At 45.9% G+C, this 17,477-nt stretch overlaps 1 protein-coding gene across 8 annotated transcripts in view; it reads left to right on the forward strand.

The window, feature by feature from the left end:
• Atp6v0a4 (ATPase H+ transporting V0 subunit a4) overlaps window positions 1-17,477 on the forward strand; it is a 67,692-nt gene that overhangs the window by 27,907 nt on the left and 22,308 nt on the right. For all 8 annotated transcript variants that reach the window (XM_047560992.1, XM_047560993.1, XM_047560986.1 and 5 more), the window contains 7 exons: window positions 1,322-1,448; window positions 3,897-3,979; window positions 5,380-5,473; window positions 9,635-9,847; window positions 12,725-12,875; window positions 13,608-13,747; window positions 15,398-15,555. In XM_047560992.1, coding sequence (XP_047416948.1) covers window positions 1,322-1,448; window positions 3,897-3,979; window positions 5,380-5,473; window positions 9,635-9,847; window positions 12,725-12,875; window positions 13,608-13,747; window positions 15,398-15,555 — 966 coding nt within the window. The remainder of the gene's footprint in view (window positions 1-1,321; window positions 1,449-3,896; window positions 3,980-5,379; window positions 5,474-9,634; window positions 9,848-12,724; window positions 12,876-13,607; window positions 13,748-15,397; window positions 15,556-17,477) is intronic.

Raw genomic sequence — 17,477 nt, forward strand, 5'->3', positions numbered from 1 at the left:
TCAATGCCTGGCATGGGTTTCCTTGAGCGTTTGGGTGAATGAAAGAAAGAACAGAGAGCCACCGGAATGGTAACTGCTGCCTGTGAAGGCAAGGCCTCCACAAGTAGCAGACCCAGGGCCATCTCGCTCATGGGTAGGTGGAGGAAGTGAGGGCTCCCTGTGTAATGGCCGTGCTGGATCTTCAGCCCAGAGCGGGCCATGCACGGATAGCTCCTGTGGGAAAGCTTGGGATCAAGCACAGACAGATCCCCTCGACTCTTCGTTGGCTTTGGAACTGGGTTAGGGGGTATATGTTTATCTTTAAAATACTACTTGGATAGCGTGTGTTTGGAGTTTGAGTAATTTTAGAAACGATGTAGTTATATAATCAAGTAATTTCCAAGTAGCAGCATTATGATGTGTGATATCGATAAAAATATGTGGAGATTCAAAATGGCGGGATTTCATTCAGTGTCTAAGTGAAATTGATGAATTTTAAAATATTTCTGAACATTGTGGGTTTGGGATTTCTAATTTTTTATTCAATTAGATATTGAGGGCCTGCTATTTGAGGCACTAGGCCTTGAATTTGAAGTGGAAGGAATAAATAATTACTGAAAACCTTTGAAGCTGGGAGTGTAGCTTAGTGCACTTGTCTAACATGCACAAGGCCTTGCGTTTGATCCCTAGCATGGTAAAAAATATTTTTTTTGATCCAGTGATAGTACAGGATCAATGTATGTTTAAACTGATAAAACAATGAACGTCAACATTTTGAATATCATATGAGAAGTTTGTGTCAGCAACTATTAAAAATCTGAATGATGGGAAAAACAGAGATACATAAAAATCAATGTATATTTCCTTCTTTAAAACTTTTTAAATTGATGCATTATAATCATGCATAATAGTGGGATTCTTTGTCCCATATTTGGACATGATTAGATCAATCTCATTCTCAGTACCTTCCCTTTTGTTTCCTTATTAATACATTAAAAGATTTTGGTAAAAATGCAGAGCCATTATGGAATATTTGCTTCCACTAGCTGCAATGCTATACTGTGTATTCTATCACATTTTTAATTGCAATAAGAAAATATGGAGTATTGGGATGATTTAAAAAAAAAAAACTCAAATTATCAAAGAAAACAGAAGGTCCAAAGGGACTTGGGGTGAGGGGGCTGGGATGTGGACTGTCCTTGTGATTCCTACCCTCCTCCTCCGCTGTGAAGATGCTTCCAGCCTACAGAGCAAGGTGGGCCTTCCTTCTGTGGTTGCCCATCTTCTTGTCCCATAGAGCTTGCTCTTGTGCTCAGGAATGTCTCCTCTTCTGACCACCCAGGTTCACGGCTGGAGTGATAAACAGGGAGAGGATGGCTTCCTTTGAGAGACTGCTGTGGCGTGTCTGCCGGGGCAACATCTACTTGAAGTTCAGTGAGATGGACACGCCTCTGGAGGATCCTGTCACGGTGGGAGGCCCGGGCTGCAGGAAACATCCTCTGAAATTTCTGGAATCCATGCCATGAGAGTCTGGCTCTCAAAACCCTGAGTCTTTAGTTCTTTGAGACTAACACCTATTTCCTTTCTTCCTCCTATCTCTTCTTTTTTTCCTTCTGCTCTAGGTTTGAAAGGTCACTCAGGGACTGATTCTTGTTAACACTTCATAGTTGGTTCATTTCTCCAAGTCATGTAGCTATCTTGTTTCTAGAAACTCAGCTGAACCAGCATCATGTGAGTGGCAGCTGTGTCTTAATCACAAAGCACCAAGAACCAATTTAGGTGTTTCTCAAGCTTCAGTGCACTCATGAGCATAGACCCAGGTCACATAGAAGTGACCTGGGATGCAGACTCTGATTCAGTGGGGCTTGGGTGGAGCCTTGGCACCTGCAGCTCTCACAGCCTCCCAGAAGATGCTGACAGGGTACAGGTCCACAGTACTGGCCCGAGGCCACAGGCTTCAGCAAGAAGGACTTCCAGAGGCTTCTTCCCTCAGGGCTTCACATTTATTGCTGTTAATTCCCATAGCATGTTGATCCCTCCTCCCTTCCACTTAGTATTTAAATCCATTTCTTCTATAGTTCCAAGAAACTGGATTTGTCTCTGAAAGAGTATCATCTTTTCCAGATTAGAGGCTAAAAGAATTAATTTGAAGTTTTATTTGATAAAGAACAACTCAGAAGGCTAAGGCAGGAGGATCACAAGTTCTAGGCCAGTCTCAGAAACTTAGCAAGATCCTATCTCAAAATAAAAAATAAAAAGGACTGGGGACATAGGGATGTAGCTCAGTGGTGGAGCACCTCTGGGTCCAACCCCCAGTGCCACAAAAGAAAACAACAACAAAACTCTCCCATAATTAAAATAAATGAGATTTAAAATAGGAAAGAAACACAAGCACAAAACATTTAAAAAGCACCCCAATGTCTTCATTTTTATTCTCTTCTTATACTATTTTTCTCTAGACTATAGCCATAGGCAGGTATACTTTTATATGGTTTTTACATACATGGAAATGATTTTTCTTTCCCTCTTCATTTTATATAATATGAGATTTCCTATATGTCATTATATATCTTTTTTATAGGTTATTTTTGAATTTGACATTGAATCATCACTTTTCATAATGTTATTTTTATTTTTGTTTGTGGTACTGGGGATGGAACCCAGGAGCTCTTCACCGAGCTATGTCCTCAGACCCTTTTATTTTTTGAGACACGGTTGCTCACTAAGTTGCTTAGGGCCTCACTAAATTGCCCAGGCTGGCCCTGAACTTGTGATCCTCTTACCTCTTACCTCTTACTTCTTCTTTCTGAGTAGCTGGGATTATAGGTGTATACCATCATGCCTGGCCATAATGTAATATCATGGTAGTACAGAGAGTATTTATAAAATAAACATCTGGAATCTGGAAAAAGATGACCACAGACATTGAAGGCCACCCAATGAGTGTCGTGAGGTCAGAACGGATCCCTGATTCTGGTGGATTAGGAAATGAGACATTCAGAAAAGGACCAGGGTAGCTTCCATGGGTGAAGGAACCTCTGGACATGATGTAAAGCAGGCAACTCAGAAACCCTACACCACTCTGGCCTTGTTCCTATATACAAATGCCCAAGAGATAATTTATTTTGATGCTATTTTAATAGATGCCTAATATTTCCATTGAGTTGATGTGATATTAACTATTTTTGAACACTTCATTTTCAAATTTTCTCCAGAATAGACCCTATGATGAGCAACTTTATGCATTTAGGTTTCTGTTTTCTTTCGAATTAGTTCTATAATATGAATTCAAGGAAGATAGGATACTGGGTTAAAGGGCACGGCATGTTTGTCACACTTGAATGGTCCTGACCAATGCCTTTCCCCGGGGTACTACCTGACTCAGTGCCCTGAGTGGTATGTGATAAGTTCCTTGGGTTTGTGGTCACTTTTCTCATAGTGAGTTTTGTAACTTTTCCTTTGTTCCCTTAAGTTAATTAAGAGTGAGAGAGCACATTTTTCCAGTTCATATTTCTTTGCCATAACAGGTGAACGTTTTTGTAAATGCTTGAGGAGCGCATATTCTCCTTTTCTCTGAATGTCCAACTTGGACTTGATGAAACAATTTAAACACGGGTACCCAGCCAGCAACTGTGTGAGTCGAAAACGAGACACGGCTTCCCCTTTGTTAAATGTCAACCACACTTATCCCTGAAATGCAGGCGTATGTGGGTTGATGCTGGAGAACCAACTGGATATTTTCCTTGTAAACCTTGCAGTATCCTCATCCCCTCTTCCTGGTGTTTTCTTGCTTATTCTCACATCCCTTAGGTAGAGGGCTTAGAGATGAATTCAAAACCCATCTGGGATACCGTTGGGGTAGCAAACAGTGAGGCTATGGCTTTAGACCTTTAAGAACATTTGTTCTGATTTTCCAGAAAGAAGAAATTAAAAAGAATATATTCATCATATTTTACCAAGGAGAGCAGCTCAGGCAGAAAGTCAAGAAGATCTGTGACGGGTAAGAGAAATCGCTATGGCCCTTTCATCAGTCACTGGGATCAGGGTCAGGTAGAGATGTGCTAGGCAAAGTGTCCATGATTGTGGCTCCTCTGAGGTCATTAGGGTTTTTAGAACAACTCCCACGTTTAACAAGGCGGTGTTAAAAATGCAGTTGACTTTTATAGCTGTGGGAATACCAACAGAGAGAACTCGAGTGACATTTCAAGGTAACTGAGTGGACATGTTAACCATTCCAGTTTATTACAAGGTAAACTCCTTATCTATTGCTAAGTAGTAAGTAAGACCATCCAGGCATGGTGGCGCACACCTGTCATCCCAGCAACTTGTGAGGCTGAGACAGGAGGATTGCAAGTTTGAGGCCAGCCTGGGCAACTTAGAGAGACCCTGTCTCAAAATAGAAAATAATAAGGGCTGGAGATGTTGGAGATGGAGCCGAGTGGTAGAGCATTGCTGAGTTCAATCTCTAGTACAAAAAATAAAAAAAAATAAAAAATAAAAAAAAAACAAAAACAAAAGGTAGGCAATCTGCACTTAAGTTGTCCCTGATTTTGCAGACTCATCCTCTATGCAGAATCTTAGAGGCAGAAATTACGCAGACATTAATCCATGAGATCCTGAGGGGAGAAGAGTGTTACTGTTGGAATGTCCCATTGAAGACCAGGTCGTTGGCTTTCTGAACAAAGAATTGAGCAAGACACAGAAGTAACAAATAGAGTACAGAGTTACTGATGGTGAAGACAGCACTCTGTTAGGTAGAATGGAGTGGGCTGGCGAGAGAGAGAGGCTCAAGGCCCCAGTGTCGGAAATGAGGGTCTTACACCCTGAACTGTGGGACGTGTTATTTCCTGTACAGACCTGATTGAAGACCTTACCCCATTTTTCCCATTGGTTACCTTATGATACCTGATTAGAATATTTTCCACCCCCCAGCGGTTACTTTAAAAAACTAATTAGAATATTGCCCACTTACTTCCACTGGTCATTTTAAAATTTGAACCTGCGGCCGGAGTGTCTTGGTGGTAAGTCCTCAGTGGTGGGAGTTGTCATGGTAATGGGATTTATTGTAAATAGGGACAGGACTCATTTCCTGTCTTGTCCTCCAGTGGCTTCTTTCTTATACCCTGTCTGCCATCTTGGTGTCCCTGAACTCCTACCTAACAGAAGGGAGTCAAGACCACAGTCTGATTTCCTTAATAGTTCATAGGTTTTACAGTTTGAATGAAGCTCATTCATATAACAGAACCCCAGTTCAGTTGCTGGACTGCCAAAGAGGAAGCTGTTGTAGGAAAGGGTGGCCATCTGACCCACATCAGCAAACAATGGCCATGCAGAAAAGAGATTGTAGAGTGAGCTTCAGCACTAACCTGCGTCCACATCCTTGGAATGTATTAAACACAGGTTTCGAGCAACCATATACCCCTGCCCAGAGCCCGCTGCAGAGCGCAGAGAGATGCTGGATGGGATCAACGTGAGGCTGGAAGATCTAATCACGGTGAGTGAGGGGTTTGTGTGTGTGACCTGGTTGGGGCCACCTCTGTCTTCTCCCGCTGAGTCCTGTGCCCCAGGCCCCGGCTGGAAGGCTGGCTGGAATGTTTGCTGCACACTTCTGCCTGTGGCTGGAGAAGATTGCACAATTAGAAAGCTGTTCAATAAGCTGAGTGATGATTCTGTCTGTCAGTAATGCTCTGCCCAGGCTGGGAGTTGGCCACAGCCCTAGCCAGCCTAATCTGATCAAAGGAACCCTTTATTTCCTGCCTCAGCCTCGATAGAATCTAGGATCCAACTAACCAGCTTACTAAGTTGAACAACCAGTTTGACCAGTACTGAATTAAGCCGACCAACTGAACCTATAAGAACAGTGCACCTAGTCTCACCATGGGAACACTTGTACATCCCTAACCCATTTCCTTGGTAAAGTCTGTCATCAACCAGGGTGACACTGAGGGCTTCTGTGTTGGGAACACTCGTCAGTCACAGCAGCTTTGAATGTGCCCACTGAAGTCAGCAGGGCCTACATCTGATGGAATATTCTAGACCAGAGCCATCCTGTAGGCCTTTGTGCGATGCCAATGTTCTGTAGCTCACAAAGTGTTGTAGTCACCATCCACGTGTGGTTATTGAGCACTTGAAATGGGGCTAGTGCCAGCAAGGAACCGAATGGTTATTCTTTATTTAACTTTAATTAAATTTAAATTTTAATACCTGCATGCAGTTACTGTAGGTCAGCACAATTTTTTTAACTACTTTATAAATTTTATTGATGCAAAGAATGTATAACACACATTTGATAAATAATAATAAAATGCACAACATGCGTTAAGTTCCATATGGCCAATTGATTCTCCTTCTTTTTTGTAATTTTTTTTTTGTTTAAAATTGTTTTTCATACATGTATATAGGTCTGTCTCATTTTACTGTCCTTCCCATCTCTACCGCCCTTCCCCTCCCTTCTCTCCCCTCTGCATAATCCAAAGTTCCTTCATTCTTCCCTACCTATGCCCCACTACGGATCAGCATCTGCTTGTCAGAGAAAACATTTGGCCTTTTGTCTTTTGGGATTGGCTTATTTCACTTAGCATAATATTCTCTAGTTCCATCCATTTACCTGCAAATGCCATAATTCATTCTTCTTTAAGGTGCAATATTATCCCATTGTGTATATGTACCACATTTTTTTTTTTTTTTTTTTTTTTTTTTGTGGTACTGGGGATCGAACTCAGGGCCTTGTGCTTGCCTCGCAGCTGAGCTACCAGCTGAGCTATCTCCCCAGCCCCTATGTACCACATTTTATTCATCCATTCATCTATTGAAGGGCATCTATGTTGGTTCCATAGTTTAACTATTGTGAATTAAGTCGCTATAAACATTGATGTGACTGCATCACTGTAGCATGCTGATTTTAAGTCCTTTGGGTATAATCCGAGGAGTGGGATAGCTGGATCAAATGGTGGTCCCATTCCAAGTTTTCTTGGGAATCTCCATGCTGCTTTCCAAAGTGGTTCCACCAATCTACATTTCGCTAACAATGTATGAGTGTACTTTTTTCCCACATCCTTGCCAACACCTATTATTGCTTGTATTCTTGATGATTGATATTCTGACTGGAGATGAAATGTTAGAGTAGTTTTGATTTGCATTTCTCAGGCTGGGGAGATAGCTCAGTTGGTAGAGTGCTTGCCTTGCAAGCACAAGGTCCTGGGTTTGATCCCCAGCACCGCAAAAAAAAAAAAAAAAAAAAAAAGAGAGAAATGATGAATATTTCTTTCATATGTTTGTTGAGTGATTTTATTTCTTCTTCTGTGAAGTATCTGTTCAGTTCCTTAGCCCATTTATTGATTGGTTTATTTGTTTATTGGTGTTAAGTTTTTTGAGTTCTTTATATATCTTGGAGATTAGTGCTCTATCTGAGGTGTGGGTGGTAAAGATTTTTTTCCCATTCTGTAGGCTTCTCTTCATGTTATTGATTGTTTCCTTTGCTGAGAAGAAACTTTTTAGTTTGAATTTATTGATTCTTGATTTTACTTCTTGTGCTTTAGGGGTCTTGTTAAGGAGTCAGGTCCTGAGCCCACATGGTGATGATTTGGGTCTACTTTTTCTTCTAGTAGTCACAGGGTTTCTGTTCTGGTGCCTAAATCTTTGATCCACTTTGAATTGATTTTTGTGTAGGGTGAGAGATAGAGGTTTAATTTCATTTTGTTGCATATGGATTTCCAGTTTTTTTTCCCAGCACCATTTGTTGAATAGGCTATCTTTTCTCCGATGTGTATTTTTGGCACCCTTGTCGTATGAAATAACGGTAATTATGTGGGTCTGTCCCTGTGTCTTCTATTTTGTACCATTGGTCTACATGTCTATTTTAGTGCCAGTACCGTGCCATTTTTGTTACTATGGCTCTGTAGTATAGTTCAAGGTCTGGTATTGTGATGCCTCCTGCTTCACTCTTCCTGCTAAGAATTGCCTTGGCTATTCTGGGTCTCTTATTTTTCCAAATGAATTTTATGATTGCTTTTTCTAGTTCTATGAAGAATGTCATTGGGATTTTGATAGGAATTGTTTTGAATCTGTATAACACTTTTGGTAGTATAGACCAGCACAATTTGAGATCCTCAATGAGCGGGTTTGGGAATTTGGGGTGTCTATGTTTGCAAACACTAGGGCTAGCAAGTACCTTTACCCTCCTGGAAAATCTGTGTTGAATTTCTTTAATCTCGCTATTCCTTCATTGTCACTGTCACAAATGTTCCTTCAAGTAGTCGCCCTTGAAGTTCTTTTCCCCAAATACTCCACAGTAGAGCTCATGAAGGCTGAAGGAGGGAGGAGAAGGGAAAAGAAAGAGTGCTAATTACGCTCACATCAGTGTGATCGGGTGGCCTCTGTGTTCGTGACTTCTCCTGTTTAATTAGGGCCCAGGGCAAGTCTTAGCCACCCAAGCAGTTCATTCTGGGGGTGCTCTTACAAGAGGATCTCAGCAGCAGGCGGGCACAGCCAGGAAGGTCAGGGGGTCAGATGGCCAATGGAGCAGGGGATTCTCTGCCTGGAGGCCATTCTCAGAGTTTGGGGAGCTCTTCCCCCTTTTTTATTTCAGTATTCAGTCCAGGTCTGTGAGTAGGTGTTTCTTTCCTAAAGGGAGCATGAGCTGTTCTTGAAGGGGTGAGCTCCATTTTAAGGTTTACGCAGACTGTATCGACTGCGGTGGCTTTGTCTCCTGGAAGTCCTGTGGCCAGGATGCTTCACGCTGTTGAGTGATCCTTTGAGACACATCAGTGGGCCTGGTGCTATCATTAGTCTTATCGTCATGACGTACCTTTTCCAGAATACTATAGTAGCCACGTGTAAAGGTTATTGAAGAGGGTTACCCTATTTGTTGAATTACAAAAGCATAAAAACTAATTCCATTAAATACATTTTTATGTGAGACAAGTCATCCACTCAGTCCTTCATGTGTTCATTAATTCACGTGTCACTTCTTAGAGGGATTATATATTTACAGCATTTTTGGTGGGTGTATTAATTTTTTTAGGGCTGCTATAACAAATTACTGCCAACTGGGTGGCTTAAAGCAACAGAACAGTTCTGGAGGCTAGACATCCAAACTCAAGACATCTACAGGGCTGTGCGCACTCTGGAGACACCAAGGGAAGGTCCTTCCTTGCCTCTTCCAGCTGCTGGTGGTTCTCCACAGCCCTCGGAGTTCCTTGGCACTCCATCTGTCCTCCTGGTCACATGGTCTTCTTCCCTGTGTGCAAAGATCCCCAGGTTTCTAACGATGCTGCTTACACTGACTAGGACCCATCCTAATCCAGTATGACCTCATTTTGCCTCCATTATGTCTGCATGGACCCTATTTCCAAATCAGATTATAGTTTAGGACTTTGACTTCATCTTTTTTTTTTTTTTCCCTGGGGGGAGAGACACAATTAAACCCATAAACAATAGGATCATGAGGACTTTAGAAGACAGGGAAGATGCGCTCTCTGCCCTGGGGGTATAACCTCCAGTGGGCGATAAGCTGGTGGTGATAGGTGAAGTCCAGATGAGCTCCTGCCTCTGACGTGGGAGGAACCCAGGGCACGGGAAGCCATGATGGCTGACGAACCCCCTGCGCCATGTCAAGCCCTCCACGCATGTTCCTCGTTTCTGGTGTTTTGCCTAGGTCATCACACAAACAGAATCTCACCGCCAGCGCTTGCTGCAGGAAGCAGCTGCCAACTGGCACTCCTGGTTCACCAAAGTGCAGAAGATGAAGGCCGTTTACCACATCCTGAACATGTGCAATATCGATGTCACCCAGCAGTGCATCATCGCTGAGATCTGGTTCCCAGTGGCAGACGCTGGGCGCATCAAGAAGGCCTTGGAGCAAGGCATGGTGAGTGGCGGGAGAGCTGGAGGGGCCACAGGAGTCACATGGGCCTCCTCAGTCCCTCTGTGGGGCGCTTGGCAGTTGTCAGCCCTCTGAACTCTGCAGGCGACTTGGTGGTTGGTTGGTCTCCAGCTCTGTGTCTTCAGTTCTTAACCCAGTCTTAGGGCACATAGAAGAAATGTCTCCCCTCCCCTCCAAGCGTTTGACGAATAGCCAACATTTCTTCGATCCTCAGCAGGTATATATTGAGCACGGATGTGCCCGTCACTCTGCCAGTGGTGACTGTAGATACCACGGTACAACTGCAGCCATCATCTGTTAGCTTGTGGAGGTGACAGTCTGGTTGGAGAGACAAGAACCAAGCACCCATGACAAGAGCTAAAGGGCAGAGACTGCCCTAGTGCCCGGCAGCTGTGCCAAGCACTGTGCGTTTTATTCTTATGGCTCTGCATTCACATCTTAGTCGGGCACTGGGCACTGGGAACTCATCTAGGCCACAGGGACAGACCGTGGCCCTGCCCTTGTGGACGTCCTAGAAAGGGAGGTGGCAGTGCCCGTGCCCACGAGAGTGTGATTTCCAGCAGCAGCGAGTGGTAGGCAGGAAACAATCGGGAGGGCAGCGCGGGGTGGGTGGGGGGTCGGGGCTTGCCGGGCTCCCCTGTCCACCACACCGACGAGGGAGGGATCCTGTGCCTAAATCCTACACGATGGCCCGACACATGGCTGCTGACACTGGACAGATGAGACTGAAGGCCACGTGTTCTCAGAGCCCCGGTGAGAAGGATGCAAGCCGGGCAGGTCCACGTGAGGGTTACACTAGGACCTGTACTTGGGAGCAAAGGGAACCAGCTGGGCCTGCAGGGGGCAGGCTTGGTAGTGACCAGAGGGTAGGGTGACCTTTGGTTCCTGCTGGAGGATGTGACTGGCTCATTTGAATAAGCTCATGAGGTAGCGAGGAGGCGAAGCCCATAGGGTCCAAGACTGGGTAGGGGCAGCTGTGGCTGATGGGGGAACCGGTTGGTCGGGAGCCTCTCCTGCTAGGTAGGTGGCATATCTGGTGACAGCAAGGAGGCTCATGGTGTCTGTTGCCAGATGAATCCCCGGAGCAGGTGGCATCAGAGCAGATTTCCTGAAATGCCACAGGAAGCTCGGGGCTGGGGGAGACAGTGCTTTCAGGCTGGACCTCTGAGGGTAAAGGATTTGTGGTGGGAATGGAGAGGAGGTAGGAGCTGTGATCGTCCCCTTTGTACAGATGAGGAAGCGGAGGCACAGAGCGTAGTAGTAACTTTCTCACAGAGCTGGAGCCAGAGGCAGGCTCTGGATGTAGGAAGTGTTTCTCTTAGTCCCCAAACCCAACTGCGTCTCCACATCATGATCCCAAACTGCTCAGCTGGGCGTTTGAAAATGGCACTTCCCAGACTGGGCTGGGCAGGGGCTGCTTCCTGGAGGAAGGACCGAGGCGGAGAGGACAGAGAGCAGGGGCAGGGCGACGGGAAGTGGGGAGGCCCCCTGGAGGAGGCTGCAGCGGGCTTACAGAAAGGGGCGGAGGCTCAGGAGTGGCTCCAGGGCAGATCCCAAGGGACCTTACAGTGGGGTCACCAGGGAGGTCGTGTCCCGATGCTGGGGTCTGATCGAACACACAGGCATTCTGTTATGAAGGACTTAGCCTTCCTACAAGGCCACTAGACTGGCTTTGTTCTGAGGTGGGGTGGGAAATGGTGAGGTCTTGGGATGGGGTCTTGCCACATTGCCCAGTCTGGTCTCAACCCCTGGGCTCACGTCATCCCTCCTCAGCTTCCCAACCACCTGGGACCGTAGGTGCACCCAGTGTAGGGCTGGTGTCAGTTTCTTCAGTCCTGGGACAGGAGTTGGAGGGCTGTGTGGGTGGAAGACGGGAAGGAAAGTGTACAGGGAGAGCATGTGGTGCTACCATCCCTGTCATCGTCATCAATAAGCTTTTGTCACCTGACCAGGCAGCAGGGCAGCTGCCAGAGGCACACATGTACAGAAAGAAGAGAAAAAACGGGAGAAGGAAGCTACGGTTCTTGCCATCAAGGTGATAATCATGCCCCGTATTCAGAAAATGTAACAATACAGTCATAACCTCTCCACTGGCTGCGAGAACTCCAGCCGCTCCAAGCCCCAAGGACACTTACCGTGTGCCCACTCAGTGGGACTTAACACAGCCGAGTGAGTGCTCAGTTCTCAGCCTCAGTCCTCTGACAATGCCATGGGGTGCACATTAGGACAGATGCCATTCTAGAGAAGCGGACACCAGAGTGGAGGGGTGGCGAAGCAGGAATAGCAAGTTTGATGGTGGACTGGTTGATTGAATCAGAAGGGACAAGCTGATGATTCCACAGCTTCAGGAATCTGGGAGACTGGAGGCTCCAAGGAAGGAGCAGGGGGCAGGAGGACCAGGCTTTGGGCAGGTTAAGGAATTCAGTTTTATGCTCCTGGAATTTATGAAGTTGGTGAGACTTCGGAGTAAGCAAGCCTAAGTAGGCAGTTAGAAGAGAATTGAGATTTGGGGGAGGGTTAGGGCCATTTGGAAGGGATGGATTAATTTAGCCAAGTGAATGCGCTCTTGAGGGATGAGGTGGAGAGAGAGGGCAGAGGAGAGAACCCAGAACCGAGGAGCCATGTGGACGTGGGCAGGAGCAAGCAAGCAAATGGAAATTGTCAGGGATTCAGGAGGGACTCCGTTCTCAGACTGCTCTCCTGTAAAATGAATTAGGGAAGTATTGGGAAGATAGTCACTTTGTGCAGATGAGGTTGTGATTCTCAGAGAGGTGGACAGGTGTCCAGGTTCACGTGGAGGTCCACGTGCTGTTCCCAGCCCCCGACTCTCTTCCTCACATGTATCACATGTTCTTTTTGCAGGAACTAAGTGGCTCCTCCATGGTCCCCATCATGACGGAAGTGCAATCTAAAACAGCCCCTCCCACCTTTAATAGGACCAATAAATTCACAGCTGGCTTCCAGAACATTGTTGATGCCTATGGTGTGGGCAGTTACCGGGAGATAAACCCAGGTAAAGACCAGATGTGCTGCACAGCAGGACAGCTGGAAAGTAAAAATTGGGTAAGATGCACTTCAGGGTACCTAGGAGAATCAGCTAAAACTGTGACTTTCCTAAAATCTTATGTGATTTCTATGCCCAGTGTTGTCTTCCCTCTATAAATGCTGGTTGGTGATTCGTTGTCTGTCTTCACCTTGAAGTGCAGCCTCGTCGGGCAACTGAATTCAGTTCTAGTTTCCTTCACCCCTTCAACCTGGGTCATCCCTAGTGAGAGCACATCCCTAGTGAGAGCACAAAGTAGAGGAGATTCTTAGCGCCCTCTGCTGCGGAGTAGTGGGAGCCTAGTTGGTAGAATAGAGAGGTAGACCAGATGCCTGCAGGGCACAGGGCCAGGGCCTCCTGGGTGGAGAGTCCCTGATGGCGCGCGGTGAGAAATACAACAGATGGTGCTGGAAAGCATTCAGAAGACACTTAGAGATGGAAAACTGACTTTAAATTCCCTCAAACTTGGTGATCTTGGGCCGGTCACTTAACCTCTCTAGGATGGCACATCTGAAAATTGGGAAATAAGAATCCCTACTCATGGATGAGCTCCTGCATTTGGGAGCCAAACACATGTTGTGGGTGGGGATGGGGAGGGAAGACCATCAGAAAGACCGGATGTGGAGTGTGGAGAAGTTGTTGCTTGGAGGGGCCTGGAGGACGTTCAGAGGCTCAGGCTCAGAGGTCCCCCTCGCCCCACAGCCCCCTACACCATCATCACATTCCCCTTCCTGTTCGCCGTGATGTTTGGAGACTGCGGGCACGGAATCGTGATGCTGCTGGCCGCCCTCTGGATGGTCCTCAATGAGCAGCGCCTGCTGTCCCAGAAGAGCAGCAACGAGGTGGGTCTCGCCTCCCCTTCTGCAGGCAGCCTTCAAACGTGTGTTTCCACCTTGGGGACAACATGTGCTCATGAAAAATAAGGGAGAGTGGTGAAGTTAAAAAAAAGGCAAAATAATTCAACATAAAACTCCCTGCCAGACACACTCCTTTGGATGGTTAGGTGTAGCCTCATTCAGTATTTTTTTTTTTTTTTTTTTGGTCCATGGTTTGACAAGTCTTTGATTTTTTTTCTTCCTCTCTTCTCCTCCTCTTCCTCCCTCTTTCTCCTTCCTTCTCCTCCTCCTTCTCTTCCTCTTCTACCTCCTCCTTTGTCTCTTCCTCTTTCTTTTCCTCCTTTTCTTCTCCCCTCTCCCCACCTTTCCTATGGGCAGCCCAGGGCCTTGGGCAAGCTAGGAGAGCTTTCTATCACTGATAAAAGCATTACATTATTCATAGTAAAAATTAGAAAAATACAACAATCTAACTGCTTAGAGAAAAATCACAGTGAATGCTTTTGGCTATCTTTCCATTTTTTTATATGTATGATTATTCACAAATATATAATTTTCAAAAACAGCATCAAGAAGTGCATGTAATTTGTAACTTCCTTTTTTAACATAAAATATTGTAAGTGTTTCTTCATGGAAGACCCTTTTCCTTTTCTCAGGAGACCCTCATTCATGTTTGAGGTTTCTCTGCCTCCCACAGGGTCCCTTCATGGTGTTCCAAAGATTGAAGCAACTCAAGGGTCTGCACTGGTTCAGAGTTTATCAGCAAATCAGTAAATGGCTTTGTGTTCATGGTAATACATCTGACGCAGCCAAACCTGCCTTTAGCTATGTTCCGAATTATGAGAATAACTGCAAACTTTTCTCCCGGGTTGAGCTAATTAGAGCTAGTGGTGAGGCCATTATGAGTTAATCATAAGTAAGGTCAGTGGGCAGAGTCAACCTGTGACCAAGTTTTCCATGACCAGCTTAACAGATGTCATTTTCTACAGTAAACATTTCAAGTTGCAATGATACACTCGGGCAGTTCTTGGAATGAGTGACACACATCAAGCAGTGCTACGGGAAAGGACTCTCCTCCTAGCAGTGAGTTAGCCGCACGACGCAAGACCCTGAATGAGTGTAGATTTGACTTGCCATGAATGGGCAACCGTTGGAGGCCAGCTCAGAGCTTGTCTTCTGGAGGTACCCAAGACAACAGCCAAGTCCCTTCCTTAGAGTTTCAAGTCCCTTCCTTAGAGTTTCAAGTCCCTTCCTTTAGAGTCGAGGCCTCAGCTTGTGCTTCAGTTCACTTTCTAAGTGGAGACTGAAAGAAAGAATATGAAGCTTGTAGATTTTTGTTTCCACGTAAAAAATACCAGTCTAGAAACTTCTTTCCTTCACATTTGCAGTGCTGGGGATGGAACTCAGGGCCTCGCATGTCCTAGGCAAGAGCTCTACCACATCCCCAGCCCTAGGACTTTCTGATTCACCTATATAAGTTCAGGAAAACCAGGGTGTGTATGTTCTTCCTCTTTGGATTATTGGTGTCTTCCTTGGTCACATGGTCCCCTCCATGGGACCCCCATGCTAGTGATGCTGGAGACTTCCAGTAACACTCTCCTCTCTGAGATCGGCTGTGGAGCCCACTGACAATGGCCTTTTCTCTCTCCCTGGGGCCAGATCTGGAACACTTTCTTCAGTGGGCGCTATCTGATCCTACTCATGGGCATCTTCTCCATCTACACGGGCTTGATCTACAATGACTGCTTCTCCAAGTCTTTCAACATCTTTGGCTCTTCCTGGAGCGTCCGGCCCATGTTCAGGAATGGCACATGGAAGTAAGTTTGCAGAATGAGATGGCTCACTTGCTGGGCATTCAGGTGGCCTCAGTGACTGTGCTCATGGTCCAGAGAGTCTATACCTGGCTCTGCTGAGAGGTGCACCTACAACTTCAGTCCATAACTCAGTTTTATCTATTAGGTACAAAACCTGGGCCACTTCTTCAATAACTATGCTAGTAACTGTAATGCACAGAAAAAACTTTTAAGATTTCAGTTCAATTAAATTTATATTATAGAGTATGTACCCTGTTCCAGATGCTATTGTGAAAATTCAAGTTCTTCTATGGTAGAACTTGTAGAAGAAAACCTTCCTGGAAAAGATGGTGGCATTTGAAACATACCTTGCCAAGGGAGAGGCTGGACGTAGATGGAAATGATACATCCAGGCATTTCAGAATGAAGGCTTTGCTTTAAGAAAAGCCCAGGTGGACGTTGAACTTGGTCTCAGCTTCCATGTTCAAGGCCCCATGGTCTAGCAGAGCATTTCCTTTGGCTGCTCAGGGCAGCTTGACTTCGATGTTAAAAGCAAAGCGGGAGACTTGAGTTTTGCAGGGCCAGCTCCCTGTATTTGCCTGTGTCTGACAGAGTGAGGAGGGAATGGGTGTTGGGGGTGAGGGGTGAGGGCAGCTAATGAGGTCTGGGGGCTGCAGGAAAGTGGGGCCTGGAAGCCCTCTGGATCCCAACGGCCTGCACCTCCCACGTGCACCCCACGGTTGTTTTAGCAGTTAATCAGATGAGCAGTCACCAGACTGGAAACACAACACTTCAGGAATGTGGACTCCTAGGGGAGGGAGAAAATTTTAGAGTTTGAGAGATAGGTCAGTGTGATGAACTGGGAGGGAACGGAAGAACCCTGGAGGGTAGGGGACTGTGAGGGACACAATCGAAATGTTGACAACTTCATGACCTCATGATTCCTAGGACCCTCCCCCACACCACCCGCCATACTGGGATGGAGCCCAGGGGCACTTTACCACTGAGCTATATCCCCATCCCTTTTTCAGTTTTATTTTGAGAAAGGGCCTTTCTAGGCTAGCCTCAAACTTGTGAGCCTCCTGCCTCAGCCTCCTCAGTTTCCCCAGTAGCAGGTACACAGGCGCATGCGTGTGTCACTGCGTCCAGCTCTTTAGGGGATCTTACGTAGCATGACTCACATAGCAGAGACACTCTCAGTAGGTCAGGGCTGATTCACAAAACTACAAGTCACAGGTGACATTTTCCTGGCCTTTGTCTGCCCAACTGCTTTGAATCAGTGTAAGGTTTCCTTGTCTGGTTCTCGAGCTTCCTGTTGAGGAGGAAGGACTAGAAGTGAAGACAGACGCATGAACACGTCTGCGGCTCCCTTCCGGTCCTGCCTCTCCAAGCCTGGACAATTATGATAGTTCTATTTAAGGAAATCCAAGGGGTTCTAAAGCATTCTTTTCGTTCCTCTGATGGACCTAACTTCCTGTAGGAGAGAATGGGAATGTTCAAATAAAGAAAAAGAAGGATAAAACTGAATATAGATGGCTATACCTGTCTTTTTAAAAATTCATGATTTATATCCTGAGGAGATGCCTCGGAGATAAACAGAGACGAATTTTGAAATGAATGAAATCGCCATAATCGGGGCTGGGAATTTAGCTCAGGTGGTAGAGTGCTTGCCTCACAAGCCCAAGGCCCTGGGTTCAATCCCCACCCCACACACAACCACATAATCTCACCAGACTGCCAACATGAAATTTCATTTCCCCAGAGTGTGATTGTGAAAGGTCCTTTTTAACTGGCGGGAGTGACTCAGCAGATGTGGTGGAACTGAGGCTCTCTTGCCCACAGGCAAGTGACCCCTTCTCCAATTCAAGAATCTTCAGTGGACTCTGGAGTCTGGCCTGAGAGACGCTGAGCCACATGCCCAAGCGGTGTTGATAGTATAAAGCAGA

The sequence above is a fragment of the Sciurus carolinensis genome, chromosome 8, assembly GCF_902686445.1.
Source record: "Sciurus carolinensis chromosome 8, mSciCar1.2, whole genome shotgun sequence".
Taxonomy (NCBI): domain Eukaryota; kingdom Metazoa; phylum Chordata; class Mammalia; order Rodentia; family Sciuridae; genus Sciurus; species Sciurus carolinensis.